The sequence below is a fragment of the Podarcis erhardii genome (assembly GCF_964252035.2).
Source record: "Podarcis erhardii genome assembly, chromosome: Z".
Taxonomy (NCBI): Eukaryota; Metazoa; Chordata; class Lepidosauria; order Squamata; family Lacertidae; genus Podarcis; species Podarcis erhardii.
Genome location: NC_138504.1, coordinates 32,529,320 through 32,554,954, shown reverse-complemented (window position 1 = coordinate 32,554,954; position 25,635 = coordinate 32,529,320). Strand labels below are relative to the sequence as shown.

The 25,635-nt window shown below is 45.1% G+C and overlaps 1 protein-coding gene across 3 annotated transcripts in view; it reads left to right on the top strand.

Moving 5' to 3' along the window:
• Nucleotides 1-25,364, top strand: part of CCDC187 (coiled-coil domain containing 187) — a 33,246-nt gene extending 7,882 nt beyond the window's left edge. For all 3 annotated transcript variants that reach the window (XM_081846919.1, XM_081846918.1, XM_081846920.1), the window contains 9 exons: nucleotides 333-988; nucleotides 1,889-1,959; nucleotides 2,079-2,644; nucleotides 3,828-3,921; nucleotides 12,991-13,088; nucleotides 15,886-16,037; nucleotides 19,374-19,546; nucleotides 21,315-21,481; nucleotides 22,275-25,364. In XM_081846919.1, coding sequence (XP_081703045.1) covers nucleotides 333-988; nucleotides 1,889-1,959; nucleotides 2,079-2,644; nucleotides 3,828-3,921; nucleotides 12,991-13,088; nucleotides 15,886-16,037; nucleotides 19,374-19,546; nucleotides 21,315-21,481; nucleotides 22,275-23,653 — 3,356 coding nt within the window. In that variant the 3' untranslated portion in view covers nucleotides 23,654-25,364. The remainder of the gene's footprint in view (nucleotides 1-332; nucleotides 989-1,888; nucleotides 1,960-2,078; nucleotides 2,645-3,827; nucleotides 3,922-12,990; nucleotides 13,089-15,885; nucleotides 16,038-19,373; nucleotides 19,547-21,314; nucleotides 21,482-22,274) is intronic.
• The last annotated feature ends 271 nt before the right edge of the window (nucleotides 25,365-25,635 follow it).

Genomic DNA, 25,635 nt, shown 5'->3' with positions numbered 1-25,635 from the left:
AAAATAGATCTCCACTGAAACAAGCATGGTTTGTTGCATTGCTGCCTCGTTGTTAACTGGTGGTTTAACAAAATAAACCCAGTTCCTGGAAACCAGAGAAAGGGAAAGTGGGTCCTGTTTGTGGACATCTTATTGGCCATGGTGAGGGCAGGGTGCTGAACTGGATGGGCCCCCTTTGGACTGATTCTTATGGAACTGACAGCTCCAGAGGAAGTCTGACTTGATTCCCAGGTTCTTAAGGGTATTTGGCCACTGTGAGGACAGGATACTGGACTACATGGGCCATTGGCCTGATCCAACAGGCTCTTCTGATGTTCTTATGCTTTCCACAGAACCGGAAAAAGGTTTGTTGACCATGTCCCAGGTAGAACAAAGCTCTTTAGGAAGGAGAGGTGGCACGCACCGCAAAGATCATGCCATGGAGAGAGGAACAGCAGAAGCTGGAGAAGCAGATGGTGCTGCAGGATTGAACAAAATCTGCCAAGGCTGCAGGAACCAGGAATATCCAGATCTAGAAAGGGAGGCAGGAAATCTGCAAAGGCAAACTGGAAGCAAGGGTAAAGCAGGTTGCTCCGATGGGATGGAAACCAAGGATTCCCCCAAGGTCCACAGTGCATCTGCAGACACTGGGTGGATGTGCCCCAGAATACTCTCAGCCATCCACAAGGGGAGGGTGAAGGAGACCTCCCGAATGGAGAACCAGCCCAGGTTGGATGGAGAGAGGAAGAGGATCCCCTACAATATTGATGAGGTACGGGAATTTATGGTGCAGAAGATGGCAGAAAGGAGAAAGATGGCCCGGGAAGAAAAGCGAGCTTTAAGGGAGGCACAGGAGGCAAGGAAGAGGAGGCTAAAAGAGGTGGAGAGGAAGCAGAAGGAAGCCTTCAGCAGAAGCAGGAGGAGAAAGACTTACACAGAGGAGGAAGTGGGCGGGAAGTTCAACCGAGGAAGCACGTCAACAAAGTATGCCAAGCATCACTGGAGCCCGGTAAGGATATAAGATGTGTGTTTGATAGGTGGAAAGAGTGGTTGCTGAGCTGTAATTCAAAAGTCCAAGAGAGAGCAGCAAAAAAGGGTAATGCAGCAGGGTTCTGTCCTGGTCCCAGTGTTCCTCAATGTCTTTATAAATGACTTCGATGAAGGAATTGAGGGGATGCTCATCAAATTTGCAGATGACACCAAACTGGAAGAGCTAGCTAATGCCGGAGAAGACAGAATTGGGATTCAGGATGTTCTTAACAGATTGGATAACTGGGCCCAAACTAACAAAATGAATTTCAATAGGGACAAATGTAGGCAGGAATAGCTAGCTGCTCAAATATAAGATGGGGGAACACCTGGTTTGCCAGTAGGACTTATGAAAAGGATCTACGGATCTTAGTAGACCACAAGCTTAACCTGTGTCTACAGTGTGATGCAGCAGCAAAAAAAAAAACCCTCTATGCTATTTTTGGCTGCAATAACAGAAGTATGGTGTCCAGATCAAAGGAAGTCATAGTACTGCTCTATTCTGCCTTGGTCAGACCCCACTTGGGGTTCTCGGTCCAGTTCTGGGTGCTGCAATTTAAGAAGAATAATAACAAATGGGAATGTGGACAGAGGAGGGTGATCAAGTTGATAAAGGAAACCAAGCCTTAAGAGGAATGGCTGAGGGAGCTGGGTAGGCTGAAGAAAGGGAGACCCAGAGGAGATATGATAGCAATCTTCAAATATCTAAAGGGCTGTCCCATGGAAAATGGAGCAAGCTTGTTTTCTGCTGCTCTGGAAGAGAGGACCTGAACCAATGACAGGAAATGAGATTCCAACTGGAGGGCACCAGGTTGGGAAAAGCTTGCTCTATAAAATAATTCCAGCATTTTTGCAAAGTGGATGCTCTTTTCCATTTCAGGAAGCGGAAGTCTCTCATTGGGTCCGCCAAACATCACGTGCTCTTCTGAGGGGTGAGGTGGGGTTTCCCAGGTAAGATGGTTGCCATTGCTCCCAGGTGCTGAGGAGTGGGATAGGATTGAAGCAACCAGTGCTATTTTTGGGTTTTTGAATAATGTTTTCCTTCCTTTCTGGTTCTTTTGTCTTGTCAGTGAGGAGTGCCCAGAGGCGTCCAAGATAGCAGAAGTGACCGGAAGCTCAGATTTGTTTCGCACTAGTGTTAGTCACAGCCCTCTAAGGCTGAGGGACCTGGATGTTGCCCCATCGGAAATGTCCAGACTTTCTCCCCACAGAAGCAAACAAGAGAAAGTCAGAGCCATTGGCCTTCTTGCCAGGAGCCTCAGTGAACGGCTAGAAAATGAGACCAAAAGGCTGAGGGCCAGAAACAGGCCATTTGAATCTTCAGGGGACCAAGGGTGGCCAACGCGACCCCCATCTCTGTCAGAGGGACCTTCTGCCACCTCAAAGCCTGAGGCTCCACCTGCAGCATGTGAAAATACCTTTTGGGAGCCCAACTATTTCCGTAGTCAATCACTGCATGCTCAGGAGAACTCTCTCCTTCCAGAAGGAGCAGCAGCAACCCAGGCTGCCATGGAGAGGATCTGGGCCTTCTTGTCCATTGCCAGAGTTCATGGTGAGGGACCACAGTGGGATCTTTCCTCTGAGGCGGAAGAGCAACATGCAGCCAGTGCAAAAAACATCAAGGAAAGGTGGAAAGGTGAGCTGAGGCGTTTCCTGGGTTGCTGGTCCCTGCTGTACCAACTGAGCTATCCCAGCACTCAATACAGTCATACCTCGGGCTGAAGTAGCTTCAGGTTAAGTATTTTCGGGTTGCACTCTGCGGTGACTCGGAAGTAACAGAACACGTTACTTCTGGGTTTTGCCGCTCATGCATGCGCAGACGCTCAAAGTGACATCATACACATTCGTGGAAGCGGCGAATCGCGACCCACGCACATGCAGATGCACAGTCGTGGGTTACGCTCTACTCAGGATGTGAACTGGGCTCCGGAATGGATCCCATTCGGATCCAGAGGTACCACTGTATATAAATTCCTGTTTCTTCCATTTACTCTCTCCTCAACTAGACATGCTCTATGCTTGCTTCATTCCTAGGCACAAGCCCGAAACTGTTTTGACTGTAAATACAGTGGTACCTCGGGTTTAGAACTTAATTCGTTCTGGAGGTATGTTCTTAACCTGAAACTGTTCTTAACCTGAAGCACCACTTTAGCTAATGGGGCCTCCCGCTGCTGCTGCTGCCATGCAATTTCTGTTCTCATCCTGAAGCAAAGTTCTTAACCCAAGGTACTGTTTCTGGGTTAGCAGAGTCTGTAACCTGAAGTGTCTGTAACCCAAGGTACCACTGTATAAGTATTTTACCTGCATTGTTTGTACTGCTGCTGTAGCTGAAGACCAATGCAAGACTATTGAGTTAGTAATCATAGTCTGTTGTCTGATTTCTTTGCTTAGAGGGGTAAGAAAGGTGGAAGCCAGCTTACTTTGTTACTGGGCTTACTCAAGAAGAGGCTTTGCAGCCTAATTCCTATACTTCTAATTTTGCTGCCAAGGATGGGATTTTAAAACTCTCTTTAACCCACACACATGGGTTCCTGAAGGGATAAATTGAAACTAATATATCCTCTCTGAAGGTGGCCCAGTTGGGTAGAGTGTGGGTCTGATAATGCCTAGGTTGTGGGTTTGATCCCCGCATGGGACAGCTGCACATTCCTGCATTGCAGGAAGTTAGACTGGGTGATCCTCTGGATCCCGTCCAACTCTACGATTCTTAGCCATTAAAACCCATTTGACACCTAGACATCATCCTCATTGTGAAAAAACTGAGCTTGGGTCTCAGGACTCAAAGCCGTCCATGCATAATCCTTCCTTTTCTTCTAAAGGTTTTCTTGCAAGTAGGGGACCTCAAAGAGGACCCTCCCCTGAGACGCCAGGTGCCTCACCTGCCACACTACATCTGCAGTTCCTCACCCGAAGGTAAGCACCTCCTGACCCTCATGGACCTTCACTGCTGCTGTGGTGCCCCATCAGAATGCAGTAAAAGCCTGCATGGTCAAGCCAATGGCCAGTCCAGCATCCTGTCCCCAGGGTGGCCAGCCAGGAGCCTGCTGGAAACCTGCAAGCAGAATAATAATAATAATAATAATAATAATAATAATAATAATAATTTATTATTTATACCCCGCCCATCTGGCTGGGCCTCCCCAGCCACTCTGGGTGGCTTACATAAAAACCAAAAATACAGTAAAATATCACACGTTAAAAACTTCCCTGAACAGGGCTGCCTTAAGATGTCTTCTGAATGTCAGGTAGTTGTTTATCACTTTGACATCTGCTGGAAGGGCGTTCCACAGGGCGGGCGCCACTACCGAGAAGGCCCTCTGCCTGGTTCCCTGTAGCTTTGCTTCTCGCGATGAGGGAACCGCCAGAAGGCCCTCGGCGCTGGACCTCAGAGTCCGGGCAGAATGATGGGGGTGGAGACGCTCCTTCAGGTATACTGGACCGAGGCCGTTTAGGGCTTTAAAGGTCAGCACCAACACTTTGAATTGTGCTCGGAAACATACTGGGAGCCAATGTAGGTCTTTCAAGACCGGTGTTATATGGTCTCGGCGGCCGCTCCCAGTCACCAGTCTAGCTGCCGCATTCTGGATTAGTTGTAGTTTCTGAGTCACCTTCAAAGGTAGCCCCACGTAGAGTGCATTGCAGTAGTCCAAGCGGGAGATAACCAGAGCATGCACCACTCTGGCGAGACAGTCCGCAGGCAGATAGGGTCTCAGCCTACGTACCAGATGGAGCTGGTAAACAGCTGCCCTGGACACAGATTTGACCTGTGCTTCCATGGACAGCTGTGAGTCCAAAATGACTCCCAGGCTGCGCACCTGGTCCTTCGGGGCACAGTTACCCCATTCAGGACCAGGGAATCCTCCATACCTGCCCGCCTCCTGTCCCCCAAAAACAGTACTTCTGTCTTGTCAGGATTCAACCTCAATCTGTTAGCCGCCATCCATCCTCCAACCGCCTCCAGACACTCACACAGGACCTTCACCGCCCCCACTGGTTCTGATTTAAAAGAGAGGTAGAGCTGGGTATCATCCACATACTGATGAACACCCAGCCCAAACCTAAAGCAGAACCCAATCACAACTGGTACTACCTCTGACTGTGGAAGCAGAGCAGAGCCATTGTGGCTTGTAGCCATCCAGAGCCCTCTCCTCCTCCATGAATTGGTCTAATCTGCATGCAGCACAGTTAAACGATGGAAGTTGCTGTTGCAGGAGGCAGTTATGGCCACCAACATGAATGGCTTTAAAATGATTAGACAAATCCATGGAGGGGAGGGCTATCAATGGCTCCTAGGCATGATGGCTGTGCTCTGATGGAGGCAGCAATGCTTCTGAAAGCCAGTTGCTGGAAACCACAGGAGGGATGGGTTCTTGTGTTCAGATCTTGCTTGTGGGTTTCCCATTGTGGGCATGTGGTTGGGAGCCACGGTGAGGACAGGATGCTGGGCTAGATGGGCCATTGGCCTGATCCAGCAGGGCTCTCTTTATGCTGTTATGGTCTAAACTCTCCTTGCCAAATGCAAAATGCAAATATCTTTAAAAAAGATTTTGGGGGTCACTTCCGGTGAGCCGCGATCCCAGCGCAAGCAGGGTTTTCACTGCACGGCGAAAACCCGAGCTATTCTGAAGGATAGGGGCAACTCCAGGGCGCGGAGACCCCCCAAAACTCCTGTGAAGGGTGTTCAAGGAGTCTAGCCCCGGCATGACCGAAGAAAAGACCAAACCGGCTGCCAGGTAACCTCGTAAGAGGCGAAGAGCGCGGCGGAGAGGTCTAGAGGGTCGAGGGGAGCCATTTCTCACCTTCAGATAGCGAAGCCCTGTGCTTGCAGGAAGAGCGGCTCGCTTTCAAAAAAAAAAAAGGACTCCGACGCTTGCAACTTAGTAGCAAAGAGTAGAAAATAAAGCCTCGGAGCAACAGAGAGAAGTCAACGGAGTTCAGCGGATAGTCGGAATCAAATAGGACGCGGTGGGAAACCAGTGCAGGAGAAAGTGAGTAATTTGCCCGGGCGGTAACGCGGTTCCCTTTCAAGAATATCCCTCCCGGAGAAACATAGAATAAAGTGAACCTTGAGAGGTGGAGGGGCTCGGACAGGGTCCAGGGTTGAGTGACAACTGGAACCTCTTTGGTGAACAGGAGGTGTAAAGAAGGGACGCTTTGCTGTTTTTTTTCTTAAATCTGGAGGAGAAACTCCCGCCGTCTTTTACAACCTGAGCACGGAGTGTGGAGTAAGGAAGGGACGCTTCTCATTTCTTTTTGTAATATAATTTCGACGAGCCAGAAAACCCGGAAGAGAAGCCCCCGCCGCCATTTAGAGACTGAATAAGGAGTGCGGAGGCAGCGAGAAGGCAAATAGAAAAGGTCTGTGATCTCCACTAATTTCACATTGAGAACTGTATATGAGAGATCATCTCCTCTTTCATATACGTGGAGACGGGGGACTAAAAAACGTGGAATTTGTGAAGAATTTTGAGAACATTCCAAAGACCCAGCGGGAGTGTGAGAGAGCTGATTGGACGAACGCCGAAGACAAAATGGAGCGGGTGTGAGACGGACTGATCTTCGCTCCCTCCCCTCCCTCCTCCCCTCTTAACTTGTTTTTACGTGCAATCCCTCTTTCCTGTTTAGCCCTCCTACTCTACCAAACTCTTTGAATCCCGCCTTACAACTGAAAATTGGACTAAAAGGTTGGGAGAAATGATTGCTTAGAGCATTATTGTTTAGAGCACTCAGGGAAGCAAGTAGAGGTAGGAAATGTAAATATTGATAAGGAATAAGTGAATTTAAAGAATGTAAATATTGATAAGGAATAAGTGAATATAAAGAAATAACGGGAGGTACAAAAAGAAGATAACCGTGGGGTAAAAGGAATTACTGGGGAGAAGGAGTGAAACAAAAAAAACGTGATGTCATATACAGGAAAGAAGGGAGCGAATGGGGGGACCCCCGGAGATAGGAGAGGCTCAAAACAGGAGATTGACTTTAAGTCAGATATTCTGAAGATGTTTGCGGAGATAAAACAAAGCCAAGCGAATGTAGAACATAAGCTTGAATTGGTGGATAATAGGATTGGGAAAATAGACAAAAAAATGGAGGAAACAGTGAACGAACTAAAGGGCCAAATAAAAGAAATATTTAGAAGGACACAGCTCACAGAGGAAGGACTTAAAAAGACAAAGATAGAACTAAGGGATATGAAAAGAGATAAAGAAAAGATCAAATCAGAAATGTTGGAGTTAAATAAGGCACAGGAAGAAATGAAAGATATTATAGCGATGAATGAACTAAGACAGAGGCAGGTGAATCTGAGGTTCAGAGCGGTAGCAGAGATACAAAATGAAAATATTAGAGAAAGATTGACGAGAGAGCTGGCGGAGTGGATGGGCCTAACAGTAGAGGAAATGGACAACAGTATATTGAACGCATTTAGAATGCGGGCTAATGCAATAAAAGCAAAGAAACTCATAGGTGACTGTTTGGTTACCTTCAAAGATAAACAAATGAGAGACAGGATACTCCAGAGGAATAGAGAAAAGAGACTGAACATAGATGGTAATTATATAATTATTTTTAAAGACATCCCAATCAGATTACTCAAAAGGAGACATTCTTACAAATCCTTGACGCAGACATTGAAGAAAAATAAGATCGAGTTCAGGTGGGAATTTCCAGAAGGGATTTCCTTTGTTTACAGGGGTAAAAGACATAAACTGACAAACCAAGAGGAAACTGGGAAATTCCTTAGAAAATATAAAGAGCTTAAAGTGGAGGTATATGGAGCAGGAAGAGCAGAGGGATCCCCACCAGGAGAATCAAGAGCGGCAGAGGGGGAGGAGGAGGGCGGGAGTGGGTCAGGAGAAGAGGAGGAAGAGGAAACAGAAGATACAGAGAACATACAATAGACGGAAAGATCACAAAAAATAACTAAAAGAAAAACCAAGCACTATGGGGCTAAAAATTTGGAGCTGGAACATTAATGGGATGAATAACAAAAATAAGAGAAATAAAATTGAACAATGCTTGAAAAAGAAAAATCTAGACATTATCTGTCTGCAGGAGACGCACGTCGCTAGAAAACATAGAAAGATGTTAATTAATAAACGGTTGGGAAATGAATTTGAAGCCTTGGATAAGGTAAAGAAAAGAGGGGTGGTATTGTACATCAGAAACAAAATAGAAGCCAAGACAGTGTTTAAAGATGAAGAGGGGAGGATGATAGGGGTTAACATCAACTGGCAAGGGGAAAAGCTGATGATTGTGGGGATCTACGCCCCGAACGGTAGCAAAACCGAGTTTTTTAAAAGACTAGAAGAAATACTAATGGAATATGCAGATCAAAAAATAATCCTGATGGGAGATATGAATGCTGTTGTCTCGTTGGGGATAGACAGGCTTAGAGAAGGAGTAAATAAAGAAGGAAAGCTACCAAAATCCTTCTTCTCCATGGTAGAGAACTGCAACTTGGTGGATATATGGCGGCTTAGGCACCCTCTTGAAAAACAATTTACATTTTATTCCGAACCTAACCAATCACTCTCAAGAATAGACCAGATCTGGATCTCAAATGAACTATGTCCAAGAGTTAAACTAATAGAAATAAGACCAAAAATAATATCAGACCACAACCCAATAGAATTAGAATTAGAAAATTTAGAGGCAAGAACTTTTAGATGGAGATTAAAAGACTACCTTCTGGAAGATCAGAAGGTAGTGGAAATGGCAAAAGAAAAACTGTCAGAATATTTCAAAGACAATTGTGGTAAGGGAACAAAGGATAGTGTAGTTTGGGATGCAGGAAAGGCGGTAATGAGAGGGTTCTTTATCCAACAGAACGCAATCAAAAATAAGAACAGAGAGAAAAACAAAGAGGAGATCCTAAGACAGATAATGGAAAATGAACAGAAACTATCCCAGAAGCCTAACTGCTTAAAAACAAAGGAAAAAATAAAAATTTTACAAACCCAGTTTGCTATAATAATAAATAGAGAGGTAGAGTGGAATATTAAAAGACTTAAGCAAAAGAATTTTGAATTTGCGAATAAACCAGGCAAATGGCTTGCCTGGCAAACAAAAAGAAGGAAAGAGCAAGGTACAATCAACAAAATAATAAGAGAGGGAGAAGAGAGAACTGACCCCAAAGGAATTAGGAGCGAATTCCTTAACTATTACAGAAATTTGTATAAAGACCAAGAGAGAGCCGGTCCAAGAAAGATAGAGAGATTTATAAAGGATAAAGGGGGACAAAAAATCCCAAAAGAGGGAAAACAAAAATTGAATACTCCAATTGAATATGAGGAAATAGAGGAGGCAATTAGAGATCTAAAGAGGGGCAAAGCACCAGGCCCTGATGGATTTACTGCTGGATACTATAAAGAAATGAAAACTATTTTGGCGGGACCTCTGAAAAAAACTATGAACAACATTTTAAAGGAAGGAGAAATCCCAGAAACCTGGAAAGAGGCATACATCACGTTCATTCCAAAACAGAATGCGGACTTAACCCAAGTTAAAAATTATAGACCAATCTCATTATTAAATACAGACTATAAGATCTTTGCAGGAATTCTGGCAAGAAGGCTAAAAAAGGTGTTAGCAGATATTATACATAAGGACCAGGCAGGATTCCTGCCAGGCCGGTTGATGAGGGATAATACAAGAATTATTGTCGACATGCTAGAATTCTTGTCTGTCAGGATTGATAAACAAGTTATAATGATGTTCATTGATGCCGAAAAGGCGTTTGATAATGTGATTTGGAAGTTTATGTTAAAAAATCTAGAACATATGGATGTAGGCCACGACTTCTTTAATGGGGTAAGGGCAATATATACAGAACAGAGGGCCAAACTGATCATGAATAATATGTTAACAGAAGAGATAAAGATAGGACCAGGGAATCCTCCACACCTGCCCGCCTCCTGTCCCCCAAAAACAGTACTTCTGTCTTGTCAGGATTCAACCTCAATCTGTTAGCCGCCATCCATCCTCCAACCGCCTCCAGACACTCACACAGGACCTTCACCGCCCCCACTGGTTCTGATTTAAAAGAGAGGTAGAGCTGGGTATCATCCACATACTGATGAACACCCAGCCCAAACCTAAAGCAGAACCCAATCACAACTGGTACTACCTCTGACTGTGGAAGCAGAGCAGAGCCATTGTGGCTTGTAGCCATCCAGAGCCCTCTCCTCCTCCATGAATTGGTCTAATCTGCATGCAGCACAGTTAAACGATGGAAGTTGCTGTTGCAGGAGGCAGTTATGGCCACCAACATGAATGGCTTTAAAATGATTAGACAAATCCATGGAGGGGAGGGCTATCAATGGCTCCTAGGCATGATGGCTGTGCTCTGATGGAGGCAGCAATGCTTCTGAAAGCCAGTTGCTGGAAACCACAGGAGGGATGGGTTCTTGTGTTCAGATCTTGCTTGTGGGTTTCCCATTGTGGGCATGTGGTTGGGAGCCACGGTGAGGACAGGATGCTGGGCTAGATGGGCCATTGGCCTGATCCAGCAGGGCTCTCTTTATGCTGTTATGGTCTAAACTCTCCTTGCCAAATGCAAAATGCAAATATCTTTAAAAAAGATTTTGGGTGCTCCAGTTTACCGGAGAGCCCATTTGTGGCTTTCAGCTTCTGCAAATGGTAGTCCAAGGATTTTGGGGAGCACAGTGACTTTCTGTTCATGAACAGTTCCTTTATGGCAGAGCTTTCCAAACTTTTCATGTTGGTGACACACTTTTAACACATGCATCATTTCACGATACAGTAATCCATTTTTACTAGCGTGCCGGAAGTTAAACTAACCCCTTTCCGGGGAGCTTGGGGAGTGTTCGCACGACACAACTACACAGTGCAGCTGGCACATGTGTCGCAACACACAGTTTGGAAAGCTCGGCTTTGTGTGGTGCCTGCTTGTGTGTGTGTTTTAATATGAACCCAGAGAAGAGGAGCAGTGTTGTGTAGTGGTTAGAGTACCAGATCTGGGAGAGCAGGATTCAATTCCCCACTCAGCCATGAAGCTCACTGTTTATCCTTGGGAGCAATCACTGCCTCTCAGCCTAACCCACCCTGGGGATTAAATGAGGACTAGGACCCTGGGAGAGAGCAGGGTTCAAATCCCCACATAGCCATGAAGCTCACTTGGACTCTCAGCCTAACCTACCTCACAGGGTTGTTGTGGGGACTCCATGAAGCGAAGGGGACTAATCACCACCACCCTTGAACTCACTGGAGAAAAAGGTGGGCTATAAATGCAATAAAGAAAGAAGAGCAGTTCTACAGGTTGACCACAGGGTGGCACTGCCAGCCCATGCAAAAGCCATGCCAGTTGGGTGCGCCAAAGGATCCCCATACTGCTCAGGGACTTCCCTTTGGGCAGCTGCATGAGAAGAGGAGGTTGGGATAGATCCTGTGGTCAATCCTTACAGTTTCCATTTCTTTCAGTTGAGCTGTGTTGGCACAACTGTGAATTTCCTGGTCTCTCTACTGTGATTCCTGCATTGCAGGGGGTTGGATTATTATTCCTTCTCCCCCCACAAAAAAGGGGGGGGGTCTCTATGACAGCAACAGCTGGGTGTCTTCAGGCTGAGGAAACTCCTTCCTGTCCAGATGGAGGAAGAGATCCTCAGCCGTGGCTGACCTGGCTTGGGAGACCAACGTACAGAAACCAGACAGAAAAGGCTGAGCTGGGTTTTCTTTTCCCCGATCAGTGTGATTATTTTGTCTCTTCTGAACTCCACATCCTTTGTGGGATGAGAGATTAGAGGTATTAAGGTGCTCTCTTTGGGTGCTGGGGGGTGAGAGCGGGAGGCCATGGCACCCTGCTCCTTTACCATCAACAAAGGGGGGTTTGCAGTGGCAGAGCATCCCAGGTGCAGGAGGTCCCAGATTCAGTCCCCAAAGGCATCTCTAGGTAGGGCTGGTGCCTTCCTGTGTTCCCTGTTTAATTCAGCAAAAATGAGAAATAGAGTCTTACTTTATTTTAGGGGGTCATAGCTTAGTGGGAGAGCTCCTTCTTATTCTCCTTTTAAGTTCTCTTACTAGTTAATTGTGGATGATATAAAAACATTTCCCTTCTATCTGCTGCTGTTCTCTCCCTTCCCTTGGAGCTCCATAAAATGTCCATTATTATTATTATTATTATTATTATTATTATTATTATTAGCTTTTTCCACACATTTCCATCTAATATTTTTAGCTCAGCTTGGCAGTCAAGTCTTTGAAGAGGTTCCCTGAGGCTTCCAAGACTTGGCCTTGGTATCTCTGCCAGGAATGTCAGATGCTCTTCCGTCTTCTGTACAGGGATGGCCAGGGGGGAACTTTATTCAACTTGAGGACCACATTGTCTTCTCGGAAGCCTTCTGGGGCCACCTGCCAGTGGTGGGCAGGGCCAGAGAAAAAGAGGGCAGAACAACAAATGAATTTTTTTATTATTAATTATTATTATTATTATTATTATTATTATTATTATTATTATTATTATTATTATTTTCATCATATGAAAACCTCATAATGCAGTGGGCCATCCTCCACTGGAGCTTTTTAAGCAGAGGACCTGTCTGATATGCTTTAGTTGAGATTCCTGCATTGCAGGGGGGTTGGACTAAATGAGCCTTGGGAGTCCCTTCCAACTCTGCAATTCTATGTTTCTATGCTGACTGTGTGTGGCATGCTAAAGTCAGAAAGTAATTACTTTCCCTTGCTTTCTGGATGAGCAGCTGTCTTGTTCTCTCTTGTACTAGAAACAAATCCTCTGTTCAGTTATTGGAGAGGAACCTGATTGATATATTGATTTCATATTAATTAATAAAATGTATGCACCACTTGATTGATTGCTTACATGCCCTAGTTTCCAAAGCCTGTTTTTATTATTGTGATTTTTCATAGGAATTTTATGTTGACTGCCAAGGGGTCTTTGTTTTTAATCAGTATGGTTCAGCAAATAAATAAATGCAGCTTATGTTTCTCCCTTTCTGTTCATATCAGGCCACAAACCAGCCCCTTGATGGAAACCTGCATTGCCCCCCACCAGAATTTCAGAATGGAAGACCCCAGGGAGAAGCCCTATCATGGGAAGATTCAGGGTGAGGAGATGCTCTTCCCAAACCTTTTCTTCTCTCCCTCCCTTCTTCGGTGACATGGAGTGCCTTCCACCAAGCTACAGTCACAGCTAATTTCTGGTGTCTATGCTCTGGTGACTTCTAGGCTAGACTGCTGCCTAGCCTAGGGTGGGGTGGGGCTGCCCTTGAAGACAGTTCAGGAACTGTGCCGGCTACCAATTAGATTCCAGGCCCAATTCAAAGTGCTGTTCTTGACCTACATAAAACCCCAATCCCTTCAGGACCCTCTCTTCCCATATGAACTGACTTGGATCCTGCAATCATCATCTGAGACCTTTCTCTGTGTGCCGGACCTTAGAATGAAAAAAACATATTATTATTATTGCCCGTAGACAATTTGTAAAGGCACTTAGATCATAGAATTGTAGAGTTGGAAGGTATCCCAATGGTCATCTAGTCCAACCCCCTGCAATGCAGCAATCACTTTTTAATGTGAAACCTGCTGCTTATCAAACTCATACAGCAAAAAGGAGAAGTAAAATATTAATTAATTAAGATAGCATATATTTTCTATTTTTATATTTATTTCATAAAATGTATATACTGCTTGATTGTAAAACAAATCAAAAGCTCAAAGAGGTATACAAAGAGATAAAACAAATTATCAATAAAAAAAATTGCAACCATAGTTTAAACCTTCTAAGCATCCGGACAGGCTTGTCTAAACAGGAATGTTATTAGTAGCCACCAAAATGAGTGCAATGTAGGCACCTGTTTGATATCAAGGGACCGGGAGTTCCAAAGTTCCAATATCTGAACTCATTAGGTGCCTCTTAAACTACTGTTCTCCACTAATGCAAGTTATACAGTAATATATGTCCCCCTGGAGGGGCTCCACTGTCTTTTTTATGCCACCAGAGAGCGCTGTTCTCTTACTTGTTAAGCACAAGGTGATTATAAAATACTGTAGTGCCTTTGACAAGGTTTAAACCAGGGGTCAGCAACCTTTTTCAGCCGTGGGCCCGTTCACCGTCCCTCAGACCATGTGAGGGGCCGTACTATATTTTTTGGGGGGGGGAAATGAACTAATTCCTATGCCCCACAAATAACCTAGAAATGCATTTTAAATAAAAGCACACATTCTACTCATGTAAAAACACCAGGCAGGCCCCACAAATAACCCAAAGATGCATTTTAAATAACAGGACATATTCTACTCATGTAGAAACATGCTGATTCCCGGACCATTTGCGGGCCGGTTTGAGAAGGCGATTGGGCTGCATCCGGCCCCCGGGCCTTAGGTTGCCTACTCCTGGTTTATTTTTTTTTTAATAATATTTATTAAAATTTTCCAATTAATTACAAATTAATAAAACATCCAATTTCAAATCTTTTTCCAATTACATCCTTTCAGGACTTCCCCTTCCCTCCCCCCCTTGTATTCCAAATCTCTCAAATGATCTCAACAAGTTCTTCTCCTCAATTCAAACTTGTTATCCTTAACCCAAATTTTTTTTTTTTTTTTAAAAAACATTATTTTCCATTCCCCTAAAATCGGCTTATTCCCACCACGAGTTCCCCACTTTAGAATACCATGTAGATGTATATAGCCTAAATAAAACATAATTTACGCCTTTAAGGATTCCACATTTCCCACCCCCCCTTTTCCCGGTTGCGTTCCCAATGTTCCTCAATGTCCGATATTTCCACGTCTGCCTACTCCTGGTTTAAACCACCCACTTATCCCAAACAGAGAGCAATAGCCTCCCATCCCTGGAGCAGAGTCCTGCTGCAGCTGCAACTCCATGACAAGACACCTGATTTGTAGGTTCAGTTCCAGCATCTTCAGCCCTTTCCCCAGAACCACAAGGACTATAATCTTTATTTGTAGGGTATGGGGCATTGCTCTGCTGCAGAAGGCCACTGCGTGCAGAAGGTCTCAGATTCAATCCCCTGCGGTTCCTCCAGGTAGGGCTGGGAATACCCGCAGAGGTACTGCTGCCAGTCAGTGCAGGTAATGCCGAGCTAGATGGGCCAGTGGTGATAGATAGAAGGCAGCTTGTTTTGCGATGTTTTTAAAAGTGCAGCCTCATAAATTTGGATTAAGTGATTATTGCTGACACTATTTTTAAAACTGGGCACAGAATTTGCCATTGATGGAACAGACTGCTGTCCGGCCTAAAATAAGAAAAAAACAACAAACCTAATCTTCTCTTCCTCCGTTGCTTATCTTAATTAGGAATTTTGTTGGATTCTGCTTAAACCCTGCAAGGGTGTCAGCGAGAAGCAATTTAGCAGACTGGGGCTGGAGAGTGGTTTTTGAATAATACCTTGAGATGCAAACTGCTCCTCCTGAGAGTTAAATAGGGTGTGTGACACTTCAGACAGTTAATGCGAGACTCTCTGTGCTCTAAAACACTCAGGATCACATGCGTAAAGGAGAGGAGGGCATTACGTAGGCAAATGTCAGAACAGGACGAGAAAAGCCACCACCTGATGACTGCCAGACACAAATATTATTGCGTAGATTCTAAAGAAAGCCCTTCTTCCCACAGCACACAGTTAAACTGTGGAACTCCCTCCCATAGGAGGCAGTGACGGATGATTTTGAAAGCAGATATTGAGGGCTACTAGCCACCGTGACTATTCTCTGTTTCCATGACTGGAAGCAGCAATGCTTCTGAATGCCAGTTACTGGACGCCACAGGAAGGGAGGGTGCTCTTGCACTCGGGTCTGCTTGAGAACAGGGGGCTGGACTAGATGGGCCACCTTTGGCCTGATCCAGAAGACTCTTCTGATGCTCGTATGTTCTTTCTTTAGGGATCCAGCCTAAGGCATCTGCTGGCAGCTTCCCCCACCAAGGGCACCGGGTCTCTGGCCTAAGGTCCCCTCCCACCAACCAGCTCCTTGGTGGAACCATCCCTGCAAAAGAATCTTGTGAAATGAGTGAGACAACGGATCCCACCAGCCAGGTATGGGGCTTGTACTTCCCGCTCATTTCTAAGCCATATATGGTTTGGGGGTTATGAAAGGGGGCCCCCCTTCAGGGCTGCTGATATTCTACATTACCTCTCCTGGTATGTCCCACGGAGGACCTTACGGTCTTCAAACAAAAACATCTTGGAGGTCCTGGGCCACAGGGAGGTAACGCTGGCCTCAACCAGAGCCAGGGCCTTTTCGGCCGTGGCCCCAATCTGGTGGAACACTCTGTCACAAGAGACTAGGGGCCTGCGGGACTTGACATCTTTCCACAGGGCCTGCAAGACAGAGCTGTTCCACCAGGCCTTTGGCCAAGGCACAGTCTGACCCCCTCCTTTGGTAATGCTCATAGAACTCTATGAGGATTTCCCAGTAGTGATGTATGGAAGTGAGAGCTGGACCATAAAACAGGTTCATTGCCAAAGAATTGATGCTTTTGAATTATGGTGCTGGAGGAGACTCTTGAGAGTCCCATGGACTGCAAGAAGATCAAACCTGTCCATTCTGAAGAAAATTAGCCCTGAGTGCTCACTGGAAGGACAGATCGTGAAGCTGAGGCTCCAATACTTTGGCCACCTCATGAGAAGAGAAGACTCATTGGAAAAGACCCTGCTGTTGGGAAAGATGGAGGGCACAAGGAGAAGGGGACGACAGAGGACGAGATGGTTGGACAGTGTTCTCGAAGCTACGAACATGAGTTTGACCAAACTGCGGGAGGCAGTGGAAGACAGGAGTGCCTGGCGTGCTCTGGTCCTTGGGGCCATGAAGAGTCGGACACGACTAAACAACTAAACAACAACAACAACATAGACCTCTAGCCCAATGGTTGCCATTAATTTGATTTTCAACTGATTTTAGAATGAATTGATTTTAGAATGCTGTATTATTTTTACTGTTGTTAGCCGCTCTGAGCCCGGCTTCAGCTGGGGAGGGCGGGATATAAATATATTTTTATTATTATTGTTATCATCATCATAGAATCATAGAATTGTAGAATTGGACGGGGCACCCAAGGGTCATCTTATGGAACCTCCAAGCCCAGGAGCACTCTATCTTGATTCCCATGTTCTTTGGGGGTATTCAGCCGCTGTGAGAATGGGATGCTGGATTAGGTGGGCCACTGTTGTGACCCAACAGGCTCTTCTTAGGTCAAAGGGGAGGCAGCCTTATTCCCTCTGTTCCTCTGCTTCCCTTCAGGTGGAAATCCAACACCTGCAGAACTTCTCCAGGTCTTCCCACCAGGAAAGGCAGTTGCTCTTGCAGCAGCAGAATGAGCTCCTGCAGGAGGAGAGGTGGACAGTGCAGTGCTGGCAGCAGCTGCTCAGGCAGGCAGAGAGGACCCCCCCTGGCCTCTGGGCAGGAGAAGACCCTTTTGGGTTTTTTTACAGGAGGGCCCTGAGATGGAAGTTAAGAACATAAGTACATAAGAAGAGCCTGCTGGATCAGGCCCATGAGCTACCAAGCCCAGCATCCTGTTCTTGCAGTGGCTAAGTGTCTCATAGGACTTAGTAATTCAGATAGTCTGCCTCTGCATCTGGAGGTTCCATAAGAGCATCAGAAAAGCCCTGCTGGATCAGGCTAATGATGCACTTAGTCCAGCATCCTGTTCTCACAGCGGCTGAACAGTTGCAAGCAGGATCAGAGCACAAAACCCCTCTCTCCCTGCTGCAGCTTCAACCATTTCTGTCTCAGACAGTGCAGGAAGAGCACAGCCACTGTGGCAAGTAACTATCATTAGCCCTTCTCCTCCTCTATGAATTTGTCCAGTCCTCTTTTTAAGCCACCCACCTTACTGCCTCCTGTAGCAGTGAGTTCCATAGTTAAACTAAGAAGTGCTTCTTTTATCTGTCCTGAATTTTCCAACACTTAGCTTCATTAGATGGCCCTGAGTTCTTATTTATTTATTTATTGCATTTATATAAAACCTTCATTGTTCAAGGACCTCAAGTCGGTGTACATGGTTCTCTTCCTCCTCCCCATTTCATCCTCACAGCATCCCTGTGAGGTAGGTTAGGCTGAGACAGTGACTGGCACAAGATCACCCAGTGAGCTTCATAGCCAAGCCTTTGGGCAGCATGCAGTTGGACTTACTTTCCTTTGTATAAAACAAGCCTGAAGGAGGCCCCCAACCTTCTTACAGGTCCTTGTATCATCAGTGGAAACAGTTGGTCCTGGCAAGTATTAACCACTCTCAGTTCCAACCTGATAATTGCCACCTGCCCAGATTTTAACTTATCTGAATTAATTTTAAGATGTATTTTAATTAATTGATGTCTGTTTTTATGCATATTGTGTTGTTTTCATGATGTTAGCCGCTCTGTCAGCCAGGGAGGGCGGGATACAAATAAATTATTGTTATTATTATTATAAGTAAGTGGGGATTCGAACCCTAGTCTCTCAGGTCATAACCCAATACTCTAAACCATCACACCACACTATTATTTGATTTGGAAAAATAAAAATGAAATGAAAAAACCAGTATCAAAAATTAAAAACAGGCAGCAAAGATTAAAACAACTAAACAGGTCCCAGAAAATACAAAATAAAAAGATATTCACCTGATGCTAAAAAGCTAATGCCTTGATACTTACTTTATGCAGGTTGTTTTGTTTTAACCAGAGAAACACCAGCTGTGGAGTGGAGACCACTTTATGACTAGCACCCACAATATTACCAACATTATTCCATTCCAGTCCTTGGAAAAATTGTGCACCCTTTTTTCAAATGGTCATGAATACAGTGAAAAATGAGCATAAATATACTGCTTTAAAGACAGAACCTCTGTACCTAACTCATGTTAGGGACCCATCGGGGATTCTCTCTTCCTGCTGTTTGCAGGATGTTAATTTCACATTTATTTATTTATTTCTTCATTTCATACATCACTTAATCGTAAAACAAAACAAAAATATCAAGGCCGTTTACAAAAAAATGAATGACAATAATTGGAGACTTTCAAAAAGTTTAAATAGTAATAAATGGATTGAAACTCACATCAGTTTTCTAAACACAGGCTTGTCTAAACAAAATGTTTCTAGCAGGTGCTGAAAAGAATGCAGGGAAGACACCTGCCTGATATCAACAGGCAAGGAGTTCCAAAGATCGCCATACTAAAAGACTGAATTCTTGCAAATGCAGAACGAGGATTATATAGCCATCCAACTTCTGTTTAAAAGCCTCCAACGAAGGAGAAGCCACCATCTTCCAAGCTCATAGAATTGGAGAGGTTGAAGGGACCCACAAGGAAGGGTAGTCTCAGCACAACCTCTTGCAGTGCAGGAACTTCAGCCTTATTCCCTCAAAATAAACTCTCTCCCTTCCCATTTCAGGATGCTGGAGAACCAACCTGTTTTGAAAGAGCTCTTGTGCTGGGGAAGGAGGAGGAGGAGGAGGAAGGGGGCAAGAAGGAGACCTCCGGTCCAGGACCCTTCAGTGTAGCATCTTCAGGGAGTTCAGGAGGCAGAAGCAGCCAACGACAACTCCAGGATGAGGCTGACAACACGTAAGGAATGAAAAGACAAACCCTCCTCTCTCTTTTTTGCTTAAAAGTGGCCGCTGGTCTGCGATGTCAAGTGGACAAGGACTTAAGTTAAAAACTCCCCATTGTTATGTGCTACTTATTTACTTCTTTTTATTTATATGTTATAGTTCTAGCCCAGGGGTCAGCAAACTTTTTCAGCAGGGGGCCGGTCCACTGTCCCTCAGACCTTGTGGGGGGCCGGACTTTATTTTTTTTGGGGGGGGAGAACGAATTCCTATGCCCCACAAATAACCCAGAGGTGCATTTTAAATAAAAGGACACATTCTACTCATGTAAAAACATGCTGATTCCCGGACCGTCCGTGGGCCAGATTTAGAAGACGATTGGGCCGGATCCGGCCCCCGGGCCTTAGTTTGCCTACCCATGTTCTAGCCCCTTCCCCAGGAGCTCAGGGTGTCATGCATGGTTTTCTCCTCCTAGATGGGCCACTGGCCTGATCCAGCAGGCTCTTCTTATGTTCTTATGCCAGGAGAGATGGACCCTTGGTCTGATCCCGTCCAACAGCTGTCCATTTCTCCATTTTCTGGCTCTGCCTCTCACTGTCTCCCCAGAACAGGTCAAGTCAGGAGGGCCTGCCTGTGTGACACTGAGCAAGTGCTAAGGGCGCTTTACGATGTTCCAGTGGGGAGGCTGCAGGCGTTGCCCACCCTCTCTGCTCCACAAGCCCACCACAAATCCTACCCCCGCAAACCCTTCATGTACTGTCAGTTCCCATAAACCAAGCATTGGGAGCCAGCGGAAGGCTGCATGTTTTGTTAATGGAAAGGCTCTCCAATAAATCTTTGCATGGAGCTGATCTATAAGTCACGTCACTATTGATTATAGGTCAGCCCGGCCTGTCGAAAGTATGGCTGCCTTCACTTTTGCTTCTTGTTGATGGGGCGAGGAATGGGGAGAGATGGCTAACCCAGCTCCACCACAAACACACTGTCCTTGGAAGTGTTTGGACGCCTTATTCCGTTTCCGTAACTCATTTATTTCATGAGATTTATACACCACTTGATTGTGTGTGGGAGGGGAACCCTCAAAGCAGCTGACAAAGATGAAACGAGAAAACCAAGGAAAAAATTAAATACTTTAAAAATACAAGTAGTTAAAATATTTAAACAAGTGAAAATTCACACCCGCTTTCTAAGCATCCGGGTAGGCTTGTCTAAACAAGAATGTTTTGAGCAGGCATTGAAAGGAATACAGGGAAGGTGCCCGTCTGATATCAATAGGCAGGGAGTTCCAAAGTGTAGGTGCTGCTGCACTAAAAGATTCATGTTATCGCAAACACAGAACAGGGATTATGGGGCACCTGTGGAAGTGCCAATTCCACCGTTTGAAGCAGTTGAGTGGGCACATGTGGGGTAAGGGGATTTTGTTGGTAAACTGGTCCCTAGTCGTTAAGGACTAATGGGGACGCCTTGAACTTGGCCTGGTAGCAGATCAATAACTAGTCCAGTTCTCTGAGCACAGGTGCTGACAAATCCTCATTCCTTGATAAGGCCAGAATTCTGCACTGACTGCAGCCTCTGGATAGAGGGAAACCCCCCATGGAACAAATTACAGTAACCAAATACTGGCATATAGAGGCCTCTCAATGGTTGTTAGCTGTGATAACTGGGCACAGGACTAGTAGTAGCTAGGATTCCCACATTGTATGGGTTTGGACTAGATGATCTAGTCTACACTTCTAAGATTCCACAACACCACAATTGATTTGTCGCCCTCTCTCTGTATGCAGCCTTTCCACTAAGTGTGGGAAAGTGTCATCACACAAGGATCAAGTGATGGCAGCAGCATCCCCTGGTTGGAAGCCACAGCTGGGGTGTCAAGAGGCTGAGCATCTTAATTCTTCCAGGGAAGGATCTGCAGGTCCCATCCTAGAGCCTGGTGGCTTGGAGATCACAGGTAAGGATAGAAAAGGTGCTTGTGGGGCACATTGCAGAATGTGTTTGTGATGGGGAAAGTTTACAGCATTTGGGACTTTTTACTTTGGAGAAAAGATGAGCAAGAGGTGACGCGATAGAAGTTTATAAAACGATGCACAGCATGGAGAAAATGGATGGAGGAAACTTTTTCTCGCTTTCTCATAATATGAGAACTCCAATGGAGAGTGTTGGAAGATTCAGGATGGATAAAAGAAAGTCCTTCATAGTTAAACTATTGAATTTGCTTGCACAAGAGGTAGTGATGGCTACCAACGTGCATAGCTTAAAGAGAATTGGACAAATTCATGGAGGAGAAGAGTATTGATGGTTACTTGTCATAATGGCTATGCTCTTCGTCCACTGTTGGAGGCATCAATGCTTTTGGATACCTATTACTTGAAGCCACAGTAGAGGCAGAGGGTTCTTGTGCTTAGAGCCTGCCTGCAGTTTTCCCATTGGGACATCCGGTTGGCCATAATTTTTCCTATTTTATCTGGATTTGGTTGTGTTCCAGGTGTATTACTGACCACTTGGTTGTGCTTCCGCAAAACCATGACTTTATATTTGCAGTATCATTTCTCTCTCTCTCTGCAATAACCATTTCTCCACTCTGCATCCTTAAGTTGTGGACCAGGTAATGTCAAACAGGCATGCTGATTTTTCTTCTTCACCTCTCAAACATTTGCATTGTTACTTGTGACAAAATAATTTTCAAAAAAATAAAATAAAATCAGCTAGCAAGTAAGAACTGCCTGTCTTCTGTTTCCTTCCAGGTCATGTGGAAAATGAGGAAGAGCATTGCATGGAGAACGTTTGCCTGACAGAGAATCCCAAAGAAGATAACAATCCTTGTAGTTCCGCCTCCGTCAGGAGTCCAGGGAGTTTGTCTTCTGCAACATCCTCTGCCAAATCATTTGGCTTTTCTCAAATGCTGGAGAGTCCCAGGTCTCGTTCTGAATTTCTAAAGGCCCGTGCGGTTCTAGTCAATATCTCCAGAAGCTCCCTTTCTGCCTCTGATTCTGAAAAGGAAGATTCCTCTCAAGACACGGATGTGAGCCTGCCAGAGGAATTTGCCTTCCAGGAACAGCCCCCTGACAGTTGTAGTGGCAACAGGATTCCTACAATCGCTGCTGTGTCACAGGCAGAAACTGGTGTGGATGGAGAGTTGCTGTCATCTGGCAGCAGACACCACTTCCGAGCTGCTTCTTGGAGTGCCCATTCAAATCAAGATGGCATGCCACCTATGCGCAGCCAGGAAAAGGCCCCAGAAGGCAGGCCAGAGAGCGAATCTGATTCTGTGGTATTATCAGACAGTGGAGGGCCAAGATCCCTTCTCTTTCAAGCCCAGACACCAGAGACTAGAGAAGAGGCAAACTCTTCCAGAGTTTCAGACCAGTGGCCTCATGCAAACAGCAAAGGCAAGATGTTGTTTCATATATGGGCCAGGGAAGAGAAGAGCACTTCCTCACCTAGCTGTGCCTTTCAGCATCCTGAGGGTCAGGACCCTTTATCAACCCTCAGCAAAGCTGAAGGGGATGGTGAAGATCAAAACACATCCAAATTGAAAAGCCAACATGAGCCTGTAAGAGAAGCACCTAAAGTGTCTTTGAAAAGTGTGAATCCTATCACTGACCAGCTCCAGGATTCACTTGGTTCCTCCAAATCCCAGTCCGTTTTGGAGAGTGCCAATAGTTATACAGAAAATTCAGGTGATGAAAGTTGCTCCAGCAACAGCAGGCCGTGTGAAGGTGCTACTGCACAGATCACTGGAGTATCTCTGGGTGATGAAGAGGATAGCACCTGTTTGCATTCCCCTGAACCCACAGATCTGGCATCAGAAGGAAATCAAAATGCAATACGTAGTCAAAGCAAAAAAGAATCTGGGGTGGCAGTGCCTGGTTCTAGTTCCCCCAAACCTGTGGAGGAACCCCAAGTTAAGAGCTGCCTTTTGCAAAGCGACGAAGGGACTTTCAGCGATGAGCTTCTGTCTCAAATGAAGGAAGATCTGTTATCACCTGTTGACGATTTTCTGACATATGGAAGCAATGATATGCCATCTCTGACCGAACAAGATGTCTCCTTTTCCTCCCAAGGCGAGGATCTTCCCGCACCCCCTGAGTCTCCACCAGAGCAACTTCTGTTCCCTACATGAAATACCTCCATGGAAACAAATGACCTGTCCTCATCTGAAGTGTGTAGGCCAGAGGAGGTTCATAGAATCATAGAACTGTAGAGTTGGAAGGGATCCCAAAGGGCCACCTGATCTGATTCTTGAAATACAGGAATCACAGCTAAAGAATCGTACAGCATCTACAGTTGCTAAGGTGGGCAGGGGGAAAATATCATTAAGTGGTCCATCAAGACCCTTAGCAATTTTCAAGTGCTTTGTTGGTGTGGGGAAAAGTTTGACCCATATGTTTTTCTTTTTCTTTTTAGGAATGGCATAATCAAAAGCCAGGGTGGCATTTTAGGGGGGCGATTTATAGTTTTAAAAAATTAACGAAGAGGATATAAAGGACCCATCTCGAGCAAGTGGTGGTGCAATTGGAGAGCGGCCCTTTAGAACAGATTAATCAGGAAGCTGAGCCAGGGAAGGAGTTAGCTATAAAATAACGGATTGGAGAGTCAAAATGGGGCTTGCGGAACACGGGAGACATATTAAACTCCCTTTACCATTATGTGCCCAGCACTCTCCAGGCTGACAGCCAGATATATCGTTACCAGCGAGGCCTCCGTCTCGTGATTCTCCTTCTTTCAAGGTCTAATATTTTCTTTGCCGTGCCTTTGATCAATATTAACCTCTTGGGTCAATAAATCTTAGTAGCGGCCTCCAGAGGAGTCATTAGCTTTCATAGGAAATGATTATTTCTCCGTTAAACTCTGCATTTCATTTGCCCACCATCCATCTTTTTCAGACACTGACGCACGCAGCAATCCTTCCTGAAAACAAGGGCCTCTATGAGGTATAAACGGCGTCCTGTTCTCCATCCCTTGAAATGCTTTGGGTTCATTTAAATTCTGTTCAGGGACTACAAAGTGGTTTCCTGCACTGAGAACAGTTTTAAAAAGAAGCAGCGGCTCACATGGAAGCAGAGAAGTCTCTTGGTTAAAACTTGAAATGAAAAAGGGTTCCACACCAGCCATTTGAGTCAGGATTCCCTCAAGGAATCCTGGGAACTGTAGTTTAAGGGTGCTGAGAATTGTTGGGAGGCCCCTATTTCCTTCACAGAGCTACAGTATTCTCAGAGTGGCTTAATAATTATAGAATTGAAGGGTTGAAAGAGAGCCCAATGGTCACCTAGTCCAACTCCCTGCAATATTGCAATCCTAGCTAAAGAATCCCTGATAAGTGGCCATCCAACCTCTGCTTAAAAAGCTTCAACAAAGAAGAGTCCATCACCTTCTGAGGGAGTCCATTCCACTGTCAATCAATCCCTCTTCCTGGGGATGTGTGAAATTGTAGCTCTGTGAGGGGGGAAACTACAGTTCCCATGATTCTTTGGAGGAAGTCATGCATTTTAAATGTGTGTTTAAATGTATGGTGTGGTGCTTCACATCATAATAGACTTAGAGAGTTGGAAGAGCCCTGAGGGTCATCTAGTTCAACCCCCTGCAATGCAGAAATCTCAACTAAAGCATCCATGACAGATGGCCACCCGACCTCTGCTTAAAAACCTCCAACAAATGGGAGTCCTATCCACCTTCTGAGGGAGTTCATTCCATTGTCAGATTTTCTCCCCCTTTAAAATGGTTATTAACTTTAAAATCTTTTATCATATAGTTTTTAACTTTTTTTAGGTTTTAAACTGCTTTGATATGTTTGGTAATTTAGCGGTATAGAAATAAATAAAGTGTTGGATTAAAAAAAACAGCTAAAAGGGACAGAATTATTTGCAAAAACCTAAGATTGCTCTTTTTATACCATGTGCTTGTATGTCCTGTTTTATTGTATACTGCACACACACACACACACACACACACGGCCATTCTAGATTTTTGTATGTGCTACTACAGCCTTTTTCAACCTGGTGCCCTCCAGACGTTTCATTTTTATTATTGTGTTTTTAACATATTAATCACATCAAACTTGTTAACATTTTAAGCATTGTAGAGCAATGTTAAGAGACTAATACA